The following is a 13,560-nucleotide window of genomic DNA, read 5'->3' on the forward strand; positions in this document are numbered from 1 at the left end:
CACTCACATGTAATGCGGTGATTTAAAGCTGCAGCTGACTCAATGCCACTCTCACATGTAATGCGGAGATTTATAGCTGCAGAAAAATCAATGGCACTCACACATCTAATGCACCGATTTATGGCTGCAGCTGAGTCATTGCCACTCTCACATGTAATGCAGTGATATATAGCTGCATCTGGGTCAATGCTACTCTTGCATGTAATACAGTGATTTATAACTGGAGCTGAATCAATGCCGCTGTCACATGTAATGTGGTTATTTATAGCTGCAGCTGAGTCAATGCCACTCTCACATGTAATGCAGTAATTTATAGCTGCAGCTGAGTCAATGCCACTGTCACATGTAATGTGGTTATTTATAGCTGTAGCTGATTGAATGCCACTCTCACATATAATGCAGTGATTTATAGTTGTAGCTGAATCAATGCCATTCTCAAATGTAATGCAGTGATTTATTGCTGCAGCTGAATCAATGCCACTCTCATGTAATGCAGTGATTTATATCTGTAACTGAGTCAATGCTACTCTCACATGTAGCACAGTGATTTATACCTGCAGCTGAATCAATGCCACATTCACATGTAATGCAGTGCTTTATAGCTGCAGCTGAGTCAATGCCACTGTCACATGTAATGCTGTGTTTTATAGCTGCAGCTGAATCAATGCCACTCTCACATGTAATGTGGTGATTTATAGCTGCAGCTGAGTCAATGTCACTGTCACATGTAATGTGGTTATTTATAGCTGTAGGTTCATAGGTTCATAGGTTCATAGATTAGTACTAGGCTAATTGCCCTGGTGGGCCATTTTAAGCCTAGCCAGTTACCCCATGTGTGAATTGAATTGAACCCTGCACCTTGTGCCTGCAAGGTTAAAACCTTAACTATTATGCCAATCTCCCCATGTAGCTGATTGAATGCCACTCTCACATATAATGCAGAGATTTAAAGCTGCAGCTGAGTCAGTGCTAGTCTCACATGTAATGCAGTGATTTACAGCTGTAGCTGAGTCAATGCCGCTCTCAAAAGTAATGTGATGATTTATAGCTGCAGCTGAATGAATGCAACTGTCACATGTAATGTGGTTATTTATAGCTGTAGCTGATTGAATGCCACTCTCACATATAATGCAGTAATTTATAGCTGTAACTGAGTCAATGCCAGTCTCACATGTAATGCAGTGATTTACAGCTGTAGCTGAATCAATGTCACTCTCACATGTAATGCGGTGATTTATAGCTGCTGCTGAGTCAGTGCCACTGTCACATGTAATGTGGTTATTTATAGCTGTAGCTGATTGAATGCCACTCTCACATATAATGCAGAGATTTATAGCTGTAGCTGAGTCAATGCCAGTCTCACATGTAATGCAGTGATTTACAGCTGTAGCTGAGTCAATGACACTCTCACATGTAATGTGGTGATTTATACCAGCATCTGAGTGAATGTCACTCTCACATGTAATGCGCTGATTTCTAGTTCCAGATCAATAAGTGACACTGTCACATGTTATTTGGTGATTTACAGCTGCAGATGAGTCAATGCCACTCTCACGAGTAATGCGATGATTTACATCTGCAGGTGAGTCAATGACACTCTCAGATGTAATGCGGTGATTTCTATCTGCAGGCGAGTCAATGACACTCTCAGATATAATGCAGTGATTTATACCTGTAGCTGAGTCTATGCCACTCTCACATGTAATACAATAATTTATACCTGGAACTGAATCAAAGGTTTGCAACATACAGTACCTTTAATTCTCAAATGATTTTATATATACATTTTACAGAAGTCTGAAAAAAGGAAATTATTTTCCCAGTTACAATATTGTATAGCTAATCTAGATCACAGTTTAGAGCGGCATTAACACTTTGTTTACATACAAGTGGCACTTATTTTAGAGCAGTGAAAGCACATACTCAGAAGTCACTCTTTTTGCAACCTCTGCACAAATTTATTTTGGCCTTTAACATACCGTGGCTTTTATCTAAGAGCCCCAATGTCAGACGAGAAGTACTGCATCATTGGCCTGCCCTTGTGAGGTACCCGTTTTGTGCCATGACAGAATGACTGAGTCATAATTGGCAGACAGGCTGTCAGTATAGGTGGCTCTCAAAGCTTGTGAAATTGCTTAGGCCTTATTTTATCCATTACCTTTGCTTCTCTTCTTAGTTTACATTATGTTAAGGATTTGTTGTAGGCCCTCTGTTTTTTAAATACCCCCCTCAGCCTTGAACATTCCAACCTCTCTGCAGTCCTTTATGTTGATCATTTGCACTTTTTACATGACAATGCTCATTTCACTTGTTTTTCAGGCAATCTCAACAATTTAGAATATGAGAATGACTGAAAAAACTACTACACGGGAAAGAAAACACTGACCCTTATTCAGGGATTGAATACACGTCTCATATCATTCCATACGGCTCTCACTGCCACTGGACCAACGAGGAGTGTGAACAGTAAGCCACCTCATTTTCTCTAAGAGCAACTAGCAAATCACCATAATGGTGATTTAAAACATAAGCATGCATTGCACAAGAAAACTATGACCCAGAAAGGAATGTGCCTAGATAGTACTACCTAACTGACAAAGAAAGAAAAACAGAAAAGCATGATGGCTCCTACAATGGTCTTTGTGCTGCAGCTGCATCTTTTTTGTTCCAGACACATTCCTTTCTTGAAAGTCATTCCAGCATACATATATAATGGTGTGATGAGTCTCTCAGTACAAAGGTACTACTTACCTTTGGATGGCAGTAAGTCTGTGTTTTGGATATGTTCATCTTTGGTCCACCTTCCTGTCATGAGTAAAAAATAATATCATTGACAAATCAAAAATGATACATTCCTTAGTTCCTCCTGCTTGGAGTATTATTCTGAACATATTCCTGAGATTCAGGACAATCTATACATTTCTTTGGAATTTGCTACCAGGATGGATTGAGTTTTGATGAATAAATTTAGCATAATGGAGTATGATTACTCCACTGAATGGCATATCTCATCTGACAACAAGCAACTAACTTTTATTCATGTAGACATATAGTAATACAACAATGGTTTCACATTAACAATCTCAAAACTGTATTCTTTACCTTGTTTGCTAAATATTCCTGTATCATCTACTGATAAGAATAACTGCAAAACATTACCACAGACCACTTCAATGTCATCTGTCATAAGCAGCACCTGGGCCACGTAAGATTACTGTAGAGATGGTAAGAGAAGTTTTATTTAAATTTCTATTTTATTTGTTATCACTGTTTTTCAGTGTTTGTAGGTAGGAAGGGATAGCTTGCGAACAAGATTTACTTTGATTCCTATTTTGTTTTACCTTTAATTTCACTGTTGGTTAGACAGGCAAGCTCTAGCCATCCCCAGGGACCTAGACAGCTATAAAATCAGACAGACTGCAGTAAGGAAACGCCAGAGCATATCTATACAATCCCACCTTGGTTTGTGATTTATTTATCTTTACTGTTAAAAGAAGTGCGGCTATGAGCAATAGTGAGCTACTGCATGTGATGTAAAGCAATTACAGTTTTTGCCTGGCTTGCAGAGTTTGTATGGTCAGAACAACTTTACTGTACATACTTTAGCATTTAGTTGTATATTGTTTGCGTGATTTTTGTCATTGAAGTTGATTTAAGTTCTCTTTGAATTCTGTAGTTACTGATTTTGATTATTTTTTCTTTTACAATATTTTATTGGTTTGAAGCCAAATATAAATTTCTAAAATGAGTATGCAATTAATGATTTGCTAATGCATAAATATCTCATACAGTGTAATAAATGCGGGTCTATATTAGATCCACAAATGCTTAAATGTTCGAAACTCTAAAGGTCGACTTTTAGAGATCGAACAGTTAAGCGTTAGAATTTCTTTAAAAATTAAATAAAATCAGAAGTGAAAAAAAAAAACTAAAGGGTTTAAGCAGGGGGCTGCCCCCCTGCACCCCCCACATACCCTGCTACTTAAATATGCCAACTCCAAGATCACGCTACAGTGTCGGGAATGGGAATTTTCCCATTTCCGCACTGTAGTTCACTGAAGTGCGAACTCTGAGTATATTTAAGTAGCAGGGGTGTGCAGCCCCCCCCCCACATGGGGGTGCAGGGGGCTTGCCCCCCTACTACGACCCTTTCATTTTATTTATTTATTTATTTATTTATTTTTTTACAACTTCGAACATTTAACTGTTCGATCTGTTAAGCTCGACCTTTACAGATTCGAACATTTAAGCGCTCGTCGTTGTAATATAGACGCAATAAATGCTATGCATATTTAAAGGTAACATCTGATAACACCAGTGATCTGTGTTCCTCATGTGAAAAGTTGGATAATTTGCTTACCATTGTTAGAAGTAAATCTAGACTTGATGATGATTGCACTTGTGCAATTGGCATGGCTTGGAGAACTGTTGTTACAAATATTAATTATTGAACTAGCGAGACAGATAATGTTAGACAAAGAACAAACAGAACAGATTTAGGAAGTTATTCATCTATTGTCTGTGAAGATCATTCAATCAGTATGAAACAAGACAATGCCCCTGACAACTTTGAAATTCTGGATAAAAGTAGTCAGCAATTTGAGGATCTGGATTGTTTAGAAGGAAATAAAAAAGAAAGAAAGGAAGAAGTTCACAACAAATAACAAGGAAGAAAAAGAAACCGACCAATGACTGTAAAGGAAATAGAATACATAGTAACAAGGATTCTGTTTTGTTATGTAACACACTGGTGACAGGGAATGAAGATATCTGTCTATCAGAAAACCCTCAGTCTACAGAAAAAGGCATCACCTTTCTAATGGAAAAGGTAGAAAAAAGAGGCAAGGGGCAGGTGAAAAGGAAGAAATCAAAACTGAACCTGGAAGGATTGAAGAACATTACTGTAAGAAAAAAAGAAGAGAAATACAGATGTTGACTACATGGCTCAAGCTGTGGATTTACAATGCCAGCTGGATGAGAATTTAATATGCAATGAAAACAGTGTAATTAATAAGAAAATAGTAATGAAGATCCATCCTTCGTAACGATTAATAGAGCTGAAATGACTGTATTAAAAGCTGAAGATTCTGTAGAGATGGTCAGCAAAGATATTCTTGTAATTGGAGATTCAGTTGTTAGAGGAAGTGAAACTTATATTTACAGAGATGATAATGAACACTGAATAGTGTTATGCTTGCCAGGAGCAAAAATAGAAGATGTGAGACAAGCCTTGGAATGCCTTAATGTAAGGAAGTATGGATCTGTTTTTATTCACGTTGGTTCAAATGATGTCACCAACAAAGATTCTCTGACTATTAGTAGGGAACTGACATCCCTCTTAGATAGTATAGCTTGTGCTGGTGTTAGGACATATTTTTTCATAAATCACCTATAGAAAGGATAGTCAAGTCACTGTGAATGACAAGATTTTTGAGGTAAATACCTACATAGAAAAAAAGTCTTGTTTTAAAAAATGGAAATGTGTTGAACATCCAAGCCTAGTTCTGGGCATACAAGTGTTTGGATAGGCTTATGTACATTTGTCAAGATTAGGGACAAGAATTTTTGCAGCAGATATTTTGGAATATTTGACAAACACTGGGCAAGATTTTTGCCAGGTCAAAAATTTAACAGTTGACAGCTAGCAACATATTTGATGCATCTCTGATGGTTGTTAATGCTAGGAGCATTAATAATAAAGTGTTTTTTTTTATTTGAAACTTTGCGCTAAGTTCCCACAAGACTGATGATGTTATTGTTTGTGAAACATGATTAAAGAACAATGACTGGAAACCAGTTCTGTCAGGGTATAAATGTTTTTACTGTAACAGACATTCTAACAAAAAAATCAGGTGGAGCTGTTATAATGAGGACGAAAGATAGTTATGAGACCTGTGATTATTACATGTTCAATGATAACACCAATACTGTAGACTGTGTAACTGTGACAATAAAGACAACTCTGGAACATATAACAATTGTTGGAGTGTACAGACCACCAAAGTCAACTGCAGATCATCTAGAGGAATTCATACATTTCTTACATGAAACACAGGAGAGAAGAATTTTATTTTTATTTATTTATTTTACATTTGTTAACCGGGCTAGTCTTACTGGATATATGTCCATTTTCAGTAGAGGCCCGGGGATAAAAGCTCCAATAGTAGCACAAAGCATTTATAGAAAAAAACAGTCTCAACATTAAGCAAATAAAGGACACAAATAAGTAGATAGTAAGTAGTAGTAACACAATGAAGAGCTTTACATGAAGATATTGTCATACAGGATATGACAAGTCATTTTACAATATGATACACGAGATAATTACAGTAAATTAAAAAATATATATATTCACAAAGTAAGTTAATTTGGTTACAGAAGGAGTAAGCAGCATAGTTTTAGTAAACAAAAAGTGGGAATATAGAGACCAAAGCAGTAAAAGTAGGGCATTAATCAGGGTTGCTGCAGGGGCATAACCGATGTGTTTTGCGGTGTCTTTTGAGCGTTGGTTTAAAGAAGGGTAGTGAAGGAGGGAAAGTTAGGTCACTAGCTAGAAGGTTCCAGGTTTTTCCAGCAGTGTTAGAAAACAGAAAATCCCCTGCCAAGTTCTTGGACTTACTTATGCTAGCTAGAAGTTTGCTAGAAGAGCGTAGGGAATTTAGATTTTTTGTAGGGAATTATGAGGTTAGCAAGTATAGGAGTGTTGTTAGGTTGATATACTATCTTATGGGAGATGGTGAATTGGGAAAATTGCAGCTGGTTTTGTAGTTCAAGCCAACCTAGCTGCTGTAGATTCTGACAGTGGTGGGTTCTAAAGGGATTCCCAGTGACAAATCTGGCAATGTTATTGTAGGAGTTAGCTAATTTGAGAAGATTATTTATTTTTTAGGTTAGTATATATGGGTGAGGCATAAAGAAGAGTGGAGACTAAATAGGAGTGGGCGACAGTGGTTCTAGCTGTTGGAGTTAGGAAGGATTTGATTCTGTATAGAGCCCATTTTTCTGTTTACTGTTTTTATAGTGTTGTTTATATGGCTATCAAAATTGAGGTTATTGTCTATTGTAATTCCTAAATGTTTGGTGGTAGAGTCGGGGGGATATGAGGGTGCCGTTATTGGATATGACTGAGGAATCCAAAGGGGAGGATTTACTAGTAGGTATAAAGAGTAGGAGCTTAGTTTTTTTGGCATTTAAGAGGAGGCAACGTTTCAAGAACCATGTCTCTACTGTATTAAATACCTTTTGAGTCAGAGATTGCAGCTCTGCTGAGGAGTTGGCTGAACAGATGAGTGTAGAGTTGTCTGCATATTGTATACAGGTAGCTTGAGGGATTGTTAGGTATAGGTTGTTGATGAAAAGTGAGAAAAGGAGAGGTCCAAGAATGGAGCCCTGAGGGACTACAAGGGTGACTGACAGGTGGGATGATAGATTGTTCTCCCAGAGCACTGCCTGTTGCCTACTGCTGAGGTAGGACTCGAACCATTGAACAGCCTGAGTGTCAAGAGAAAGTGATTTGAGAATATTTATAAGCAGGGGGCGATTTACCATATTGAAAGATTTTGAGAGATCAATGAAGAGTGCTGATGAGAGGATGTTTTTATTACGGTTTCTTTTAATGGAGTTGGTGAAGGATAAGAGGGCAGTAGTGGCACTGTGAAATGGCCTAAAGCCATGTTGGCAGTTAGCTAGTATGCTGTGTTGGATTAGATGGTCTAATAGCTGATGGTGAATACATTTTTCCATAATTTTTGCTAAGGGTGATAGAAGGGCTATAGGCCGGTAGTTAGAATATTCATTAGAGTTACCACCTTTGTGTAGGGGGTAATGTGGGAGATTTTCCAGATGTCTGGGATGGTTCTCTCAGTAATGGTTCTGTTTATAAGGATGGATATAGGATAGGTTACTGCTTTAGCTGCTTTTTGCAGGTATTCAGATGGTAACTGGTCAGCAGAAGGAGTACAAGGCTTAAGTTTTGGATAAGAGAGAGCTAGGAATGGAGGTAGGAAGGCTTGAGTTATCTGGGGATAGCTTACTGGCTAGAGATTGTATGGTCTCTGTGAAAAAGGTATTAAAGGCATTAGCAGTCTGATGGGGGGTGTTATGATTAGCCCCTATAGGGGTTGGTGTACTGGAGAGCCCTGGATGAAGGAGTCTGTTGATACTTGCCCAGAACTTTTGTGGATTATATTGGTGGGTTTGTTATAGTTTAAAACAGAAGTTATTTTTGTCTGTGAGTATAGCTTTTTTTGTAATATTTCTCAGTTGTCTAAAAGTTTGTTGCTCTAAGATATTTTTGGTAGCTCTCCACTTGGTCCAAGATTTGTTTCTGAGTAAAATTATTTGTCTGGTTTCTTTTGAGAGCCAAGGGGCTGGTTTGGACCTCATTCTAATCGAACGTTTAGGTGCATGCTGGTCAAGGATAGTTAAGAATTTAGAGTTAAAATATTTAACAGCCTCTTCAAGTGGGAATGTTTTTAAAGGGTTCCAGTCACAAGCACTAAGTTTAGTTGTAATAGTACTGGGTTAAAGTGTTTGTTGGACCGTGAAATCCTATATGTGGGGGAGTTGAAAATATAATTATTTTGCCTCATAATGTAAATCAATGCGTGATCACTTTCATTGTCAGGTAAAGTTCCTACCTTATAAGTTTGGTGATATTTGTTAGCAAGAACCCACTCTAAGGTGCTCTCTTTTTTGTTAGGTATGTCTATTGTGGTTGTGGAGGTGATTGTTTGACCAAAGCCATGAAAGTTAATATGGGAAGTAGGGTTTTCAATATTGACACATTTCTAGTCAGTATTGAAGTCCCCTACTATTATTGTTACTTTTGGGAAAGTAGAGGACACCCAGCTTAGGATATTCTCTATTATATTGCTATCATTACCAAGAGGAAAGTAGATGCAAATGATATATAAGGATTTACTCAGGTTGAGTTGAAATCTGGAGATAACAACTTCTGCATTACTATTCTGAGGTGGGTTATAAGGTAAAGAGGTGATCTGAAGACCATCTTTAAATAGAATTTCTACCCCGCCACCCTTTCATTTTATTCGGTCTTGTCTCAAAATATTATATCCTGGAGGGATGATTTCATTATCTTTAGTTACAGGTTTTAACCAAGTCTCTGTCAGACATAAGATGTCAAAGGAGTGAACATCTAAGAGGGCATGGAGATGGGCAACTTTGTTATTAACACTGCGGATATTGAGATGTCCTGTTAGGAATGAGTTGGGGAGTCTAGTATGGGTAACTGGGGTTGATGGATAGGGGTTATGAGATTTATTTGTGGAAACATTGGCTGGGCCAGGGTTAGGATGGATGCCACCATCTTTTAAGGAGAGGTTTTGTAGTCTTAGTACAGGATTGTATATGTAGCCAAATTGATATTTCACTTTCCTTACCGTAAGATTATTGTATTTAATATGTGTGAGTCTATGGTACTTGGCTAGCGGGTAGGAGGGTATGGATGTGATATTTATGTGAATACAGGTAAGAGCAAAAGTTTGTATGTCTGTTTGTTTTGGAGAATACTTGAACTGATAATAATTCAGTTTTTCAAAGGAGGTAAGGCTGTGGGGAGGACAGGTATGAGTGTGGCTATGAGTATTAGCTTAGTTAGGGTAGTTTTAGTTGCTGTTGGCATTTTGCTAAATTTAATTAAGAAAGTTGTAAAGGAAGTGAGACTAGGATAAGACAATATAAAGAGATATCGGATATGGTTGAGTCTTTAAGTAGAGGGAAATTGTGAATGGTTAGGTAGAAGATATTAGGATATGGTAAATTATTCTAAGCAGAGGGGAACTTGTGAATGGGTAGGTCAAACAGGGGTGTGGTTATGTTGTCTAGATTGGTTGGAATAATGGATTGGTAGGATGTGGAGATGGGGTGTGGTTAGGAAGTATAAGTTAGGACCACTGTGGAGTGGGTGGGAATTGGGGGTAGGGTAGGGGAGCAGAGCGAGCCAGCAGGTTGAATGGAGCAAAAAGAAAAGTAATATCAGAAAGAACAGTAAGTGAGCTTTGGAGGTGCTTTCTGGAAAGAAAGGGTAATTGTAGGATGAAAATGACTGTGGCAGTGATAGTGTGGAGAGCAGCTGGATAGAATTACAGCGAGGTTTAGTAGATGGGGTAGGGAATATCAGAATAGAGTTAAACAGCTGAGGTAAATGTAATGTAATATTATAAGAGAGGAGGGGATAGAGATGTATAAAACAAGCCTAGTTTGGGTGCCACCTAGTGGGAAAAGAGTATACTGCAACAGACGCTGGAGGTAGAGGGTAGTTAAAAGACAATTAGGGTAGACTGAGAACCATTATGGGTAGCTAAACAAGGAGAAAAGGTTTGTCTGTAAGGGCATAGAGAGAGGTATGGCTGCTGGGTATCCTGGCTAGATAGCATGTTTAAATAGACATAGTCTGTTATAGTACAATGCCAGTTTTACTACTAGGTTCTGCAACATGTACTTTCCAGCTTCCTTTGATACCAGGGTTCTGGGTTAGGATGGCTAGGTTCTTATGCTTTAGGATGAGGTGACAGGTATACCTTATAAGGGTCCTTATTCACCAGGCATGTACTTTGTAAGGTAATAAATACAGGAAAGCAGGTTATAAAGCTAGGAACATTAGAGAGAAAAAACAGTAGTGAGTACAAAACAGTCTTATCACACTCAGAGTAAAGGTACAGGCTATCCAGTCCATTAAAAACACAAAGAACAATTCTACTTATTAAGAGTAGCAGACTACCAGCATAAGAATATTAAGCTAACAAGGGTATTAAGCTGAACAGGCTGGTCCATATGATGATAAGGCACAGATAAAGAGCTTAGCAGAGAGTGAGGCCACAAGCTCTAAATAGCTAATCACCATCTGGCTAGAAATACATAAACAGCTTACAGCTTTATTCAAATGTGTATTAAATAGTGCAATGAAGGTAGTTCAGGTATTTCCTTAACTAATCTCAAAATAGAATTAGAAAACATAAGGTATAAGATTCCGTACTAGTTCAACACACATGCTCACACATCTTTGCAGGACAAGGTTATCAAGCCTTAAATCAAATGAAACAGTTACACATAGCATATAAAACAGTCATACAACTTCCACATATGTAGTAGGTGATAACTTAAATGCAGAAACTATGGATGGCTAGATGTATTGCTGGCCACGCAACAACTCCAGAGCAATATGTGCATTATAAAGTTATATACTATAAGTCTAAGGGTAGATTCAGCCCACGGACAGCTAACAGATGACAGGATTACTCAGTCTTAGAAGCTTTAGGCTATTTGCATTCCCGCCATACTGGTATGAAGTGTTAAACAAATGGCTAAAAGGTAAACTGCCTGCACACATTATCTATGCAAATAGCACTATAATGCAATACGAGAACAGTGTTGCCTCACGTTTGACCCTCACTGCTAAAGGAGATCTGAAGAGCTAGGAGTGTTAGTTATTTTAAGCACTTCAGTTTAGCGCTAGGAGCGTTAGTTATTTTAACAGCTTCAGTTTAGTGCTAGTTGAGTAACGAAGGTCCACCAGGCTTTAATTAAATTTCCACTTGCCTTCAGACAGTAGTGACTGAAAGCACTAGACAGACCCAGAAACAATTCTAACTAGTGCTTAAAGTATGCAATACAGTTTAATTGCAAACGACCTGAACACTAGGAGCATTAATTAATGTTAACACTTTGGTTTTGTAAGGTAAAGACTAGCGAAGACTCCCTCAGGCTGTGGTCATGATAAACTAAGGTAGGAGTCATGTGCAAGCTCACTCAGCAGGGAAGTGGTAAGGGTAATATATCCTCGCCAAATCAGGAGCTCACAAAATTGAAGTTCTTCTACATAGAGCAAGTCTTTAACAAGGAAAAAAATGTAAAACTAAGTTGCCAGCCAGTTCCATGCAATATATACACAGTAAAGGTAAAAAGCAATTGATTAATGCCCGATACACTTGGAGAAGAGAATGAACAGTAAGGAGTATCAATGCGCCGTCTGACAGTTGGTGTAGCTTACATTAATTCCACGTGCACTGCGCAGATACAACAGCTGTAACTAGTAAAGCTAATAACACAGATAAGTGGTACAACTGCTGGTTTCTATTAATATACATACTCCCTAAGCACAGGGTAAGCTATTAAAATTGCCAACTAACTTACCTTAAGTAAATAAGAAACAAAACAGCAGATGTAAAGCAAGTACTTACAGAGCCTGAGACGCTAGGGCCAGGAGCACACAACAGCCAGGGGGTATTCAAGGTATTAAAGATGGCGCCATGCTGGGCTGCAATAATTTATGGATTTGGAAAGGATGTGAGGTGGGAGTGGGAGGGAAAAGAAAGAGCGGGCAGGTAAAACAAAAGGAGGGGCTTAAGTTTTAGATAGGTGAGCGAGTATTGGGTGGGATGTAAGAGGGAGTTATGCTGGGAAGGGGAGAGTGAGAACTTCAAGCAGGGTACGGCCAGGGTAAAAGAAAGAAAGAGAGTGGACAGAGAAGTAGCAGGGACAAAAGCAGAGTACAGGGAACAAGGACAGATTAAAGAGACGAGCACAGAAAAGTAATACCAGAAAGAACAATCAGTGAGCTTCTGAGGCGCTTTCTGGAAAGAAAGGGTAACTGTAGGATAAAACAGACTGTGGCAGTGAGAGTGTGGAGAGCAACTGGGTATAATTACAGAGAGGTTTAGTAGATGAGGTAGGGAATATCAGAATAAACAGCTGAGATAAATGTAACGTAATATTATAAGAGAGGAAGGGATAGAGGTGTATAAAACAAGCCTAGTTGAGGGTGCCAGCTAGTGGGCAAAGAGTATACTGCAGCACACGCTGGAGGTAGAGGATAGTCAAAAGTCAATTAGGGTAGACTGAGAACCATTAGGGGTAGCTAAACAAGGAGAAAAGGTTTGTTTGTAAGGGGGTAGAGAGAGGTATGGCTGCTGGGTATCCTGGCTAGATACTGTGTTTAAATAGACATACAGTCTGTTATGGTACAATGCCAGTTTTACTACTAGGTTCTGCAACACATACTTTCCAGCTTCCTTTGATAACAGGGATCTGGGTTAGGATGGCTAGGTTCTTATGCTTTAGGATGTGGTGGCGGGTATAGCTTATAATGGTCCTTATTCACCAGGCACGTACTTTGTAAGGTAATAAATGCAGGAAAGCAGGTTAAAAAGTTTCCAGCTTCCTTTGATACCAGGGTTCTGGGTTTGGATGGCTAGGTTCTTATGCTTTAGGATGAGGTGGCTGGTATAGCCTATAAGGGTCCTTATTCACCAGGCACATACTTTTTAAGGTAATAAATGCAGGAAAGCAAGTTAAAAAGTTTCCAGCTTCCTTGGATACCAGGGTTCTGGGTTAGGATGACTAGGTTCTTATGCTTTAGGATGATGTGGCTAGTAGAACTTATCCTACAGAAGGGCATCTCTGAGACAGATGCCCGGTGTCAGAGCCATGGCCTCAAGCTCAAAGCCAAAAAGTGCATTGTCATCCCCTTTGGTAAAAATTCTGTACCCATGAACTACCACATAGGCAGCAATCTACTTAACACCGAATACGTAATAAGAG

The 13,560-nt window shown here is 38.6% G+C and overlaps 1 protein-coding gene across 1 annotated transcript in view; it reads right to left on the reverse strand.

Moving 5' to 3' along the window:
- The window catches only part of LOC122810526 (GDNF family receptor alpha-2-like), a 637,566-nt gene that overhangs the window by 142,969 nt on the left and 481,037 nt on the right, over window positions 1-13,560 (reverse strand). The window contains exon 6 of the mRNA XM_044082108.1: window positions 2,752-2,805. Coding sequence (XP_043938043.1) covers window positions 2,752-2,805 — 54 coding nt within the window. The remainder of the gene's footprint in view (window positions 1-2,751; window positions 2,806-13,560) is intronic.

This window comes from Protopterus annectens, chromosome 9.part0 (genome assembly GCF_019279795.1).
Source record: "Protopterus annectens isolate FY-2018-M chromosome 9.part0, PAN1.0, whole genome shotgun sequence".
In the NCBI taxonomy this organism is placed as follows: Eukaryota; Metazoa; Chordata; order Ceratodontiformes; family Protopteridae; genus Protopterus; species Protopterus annectens.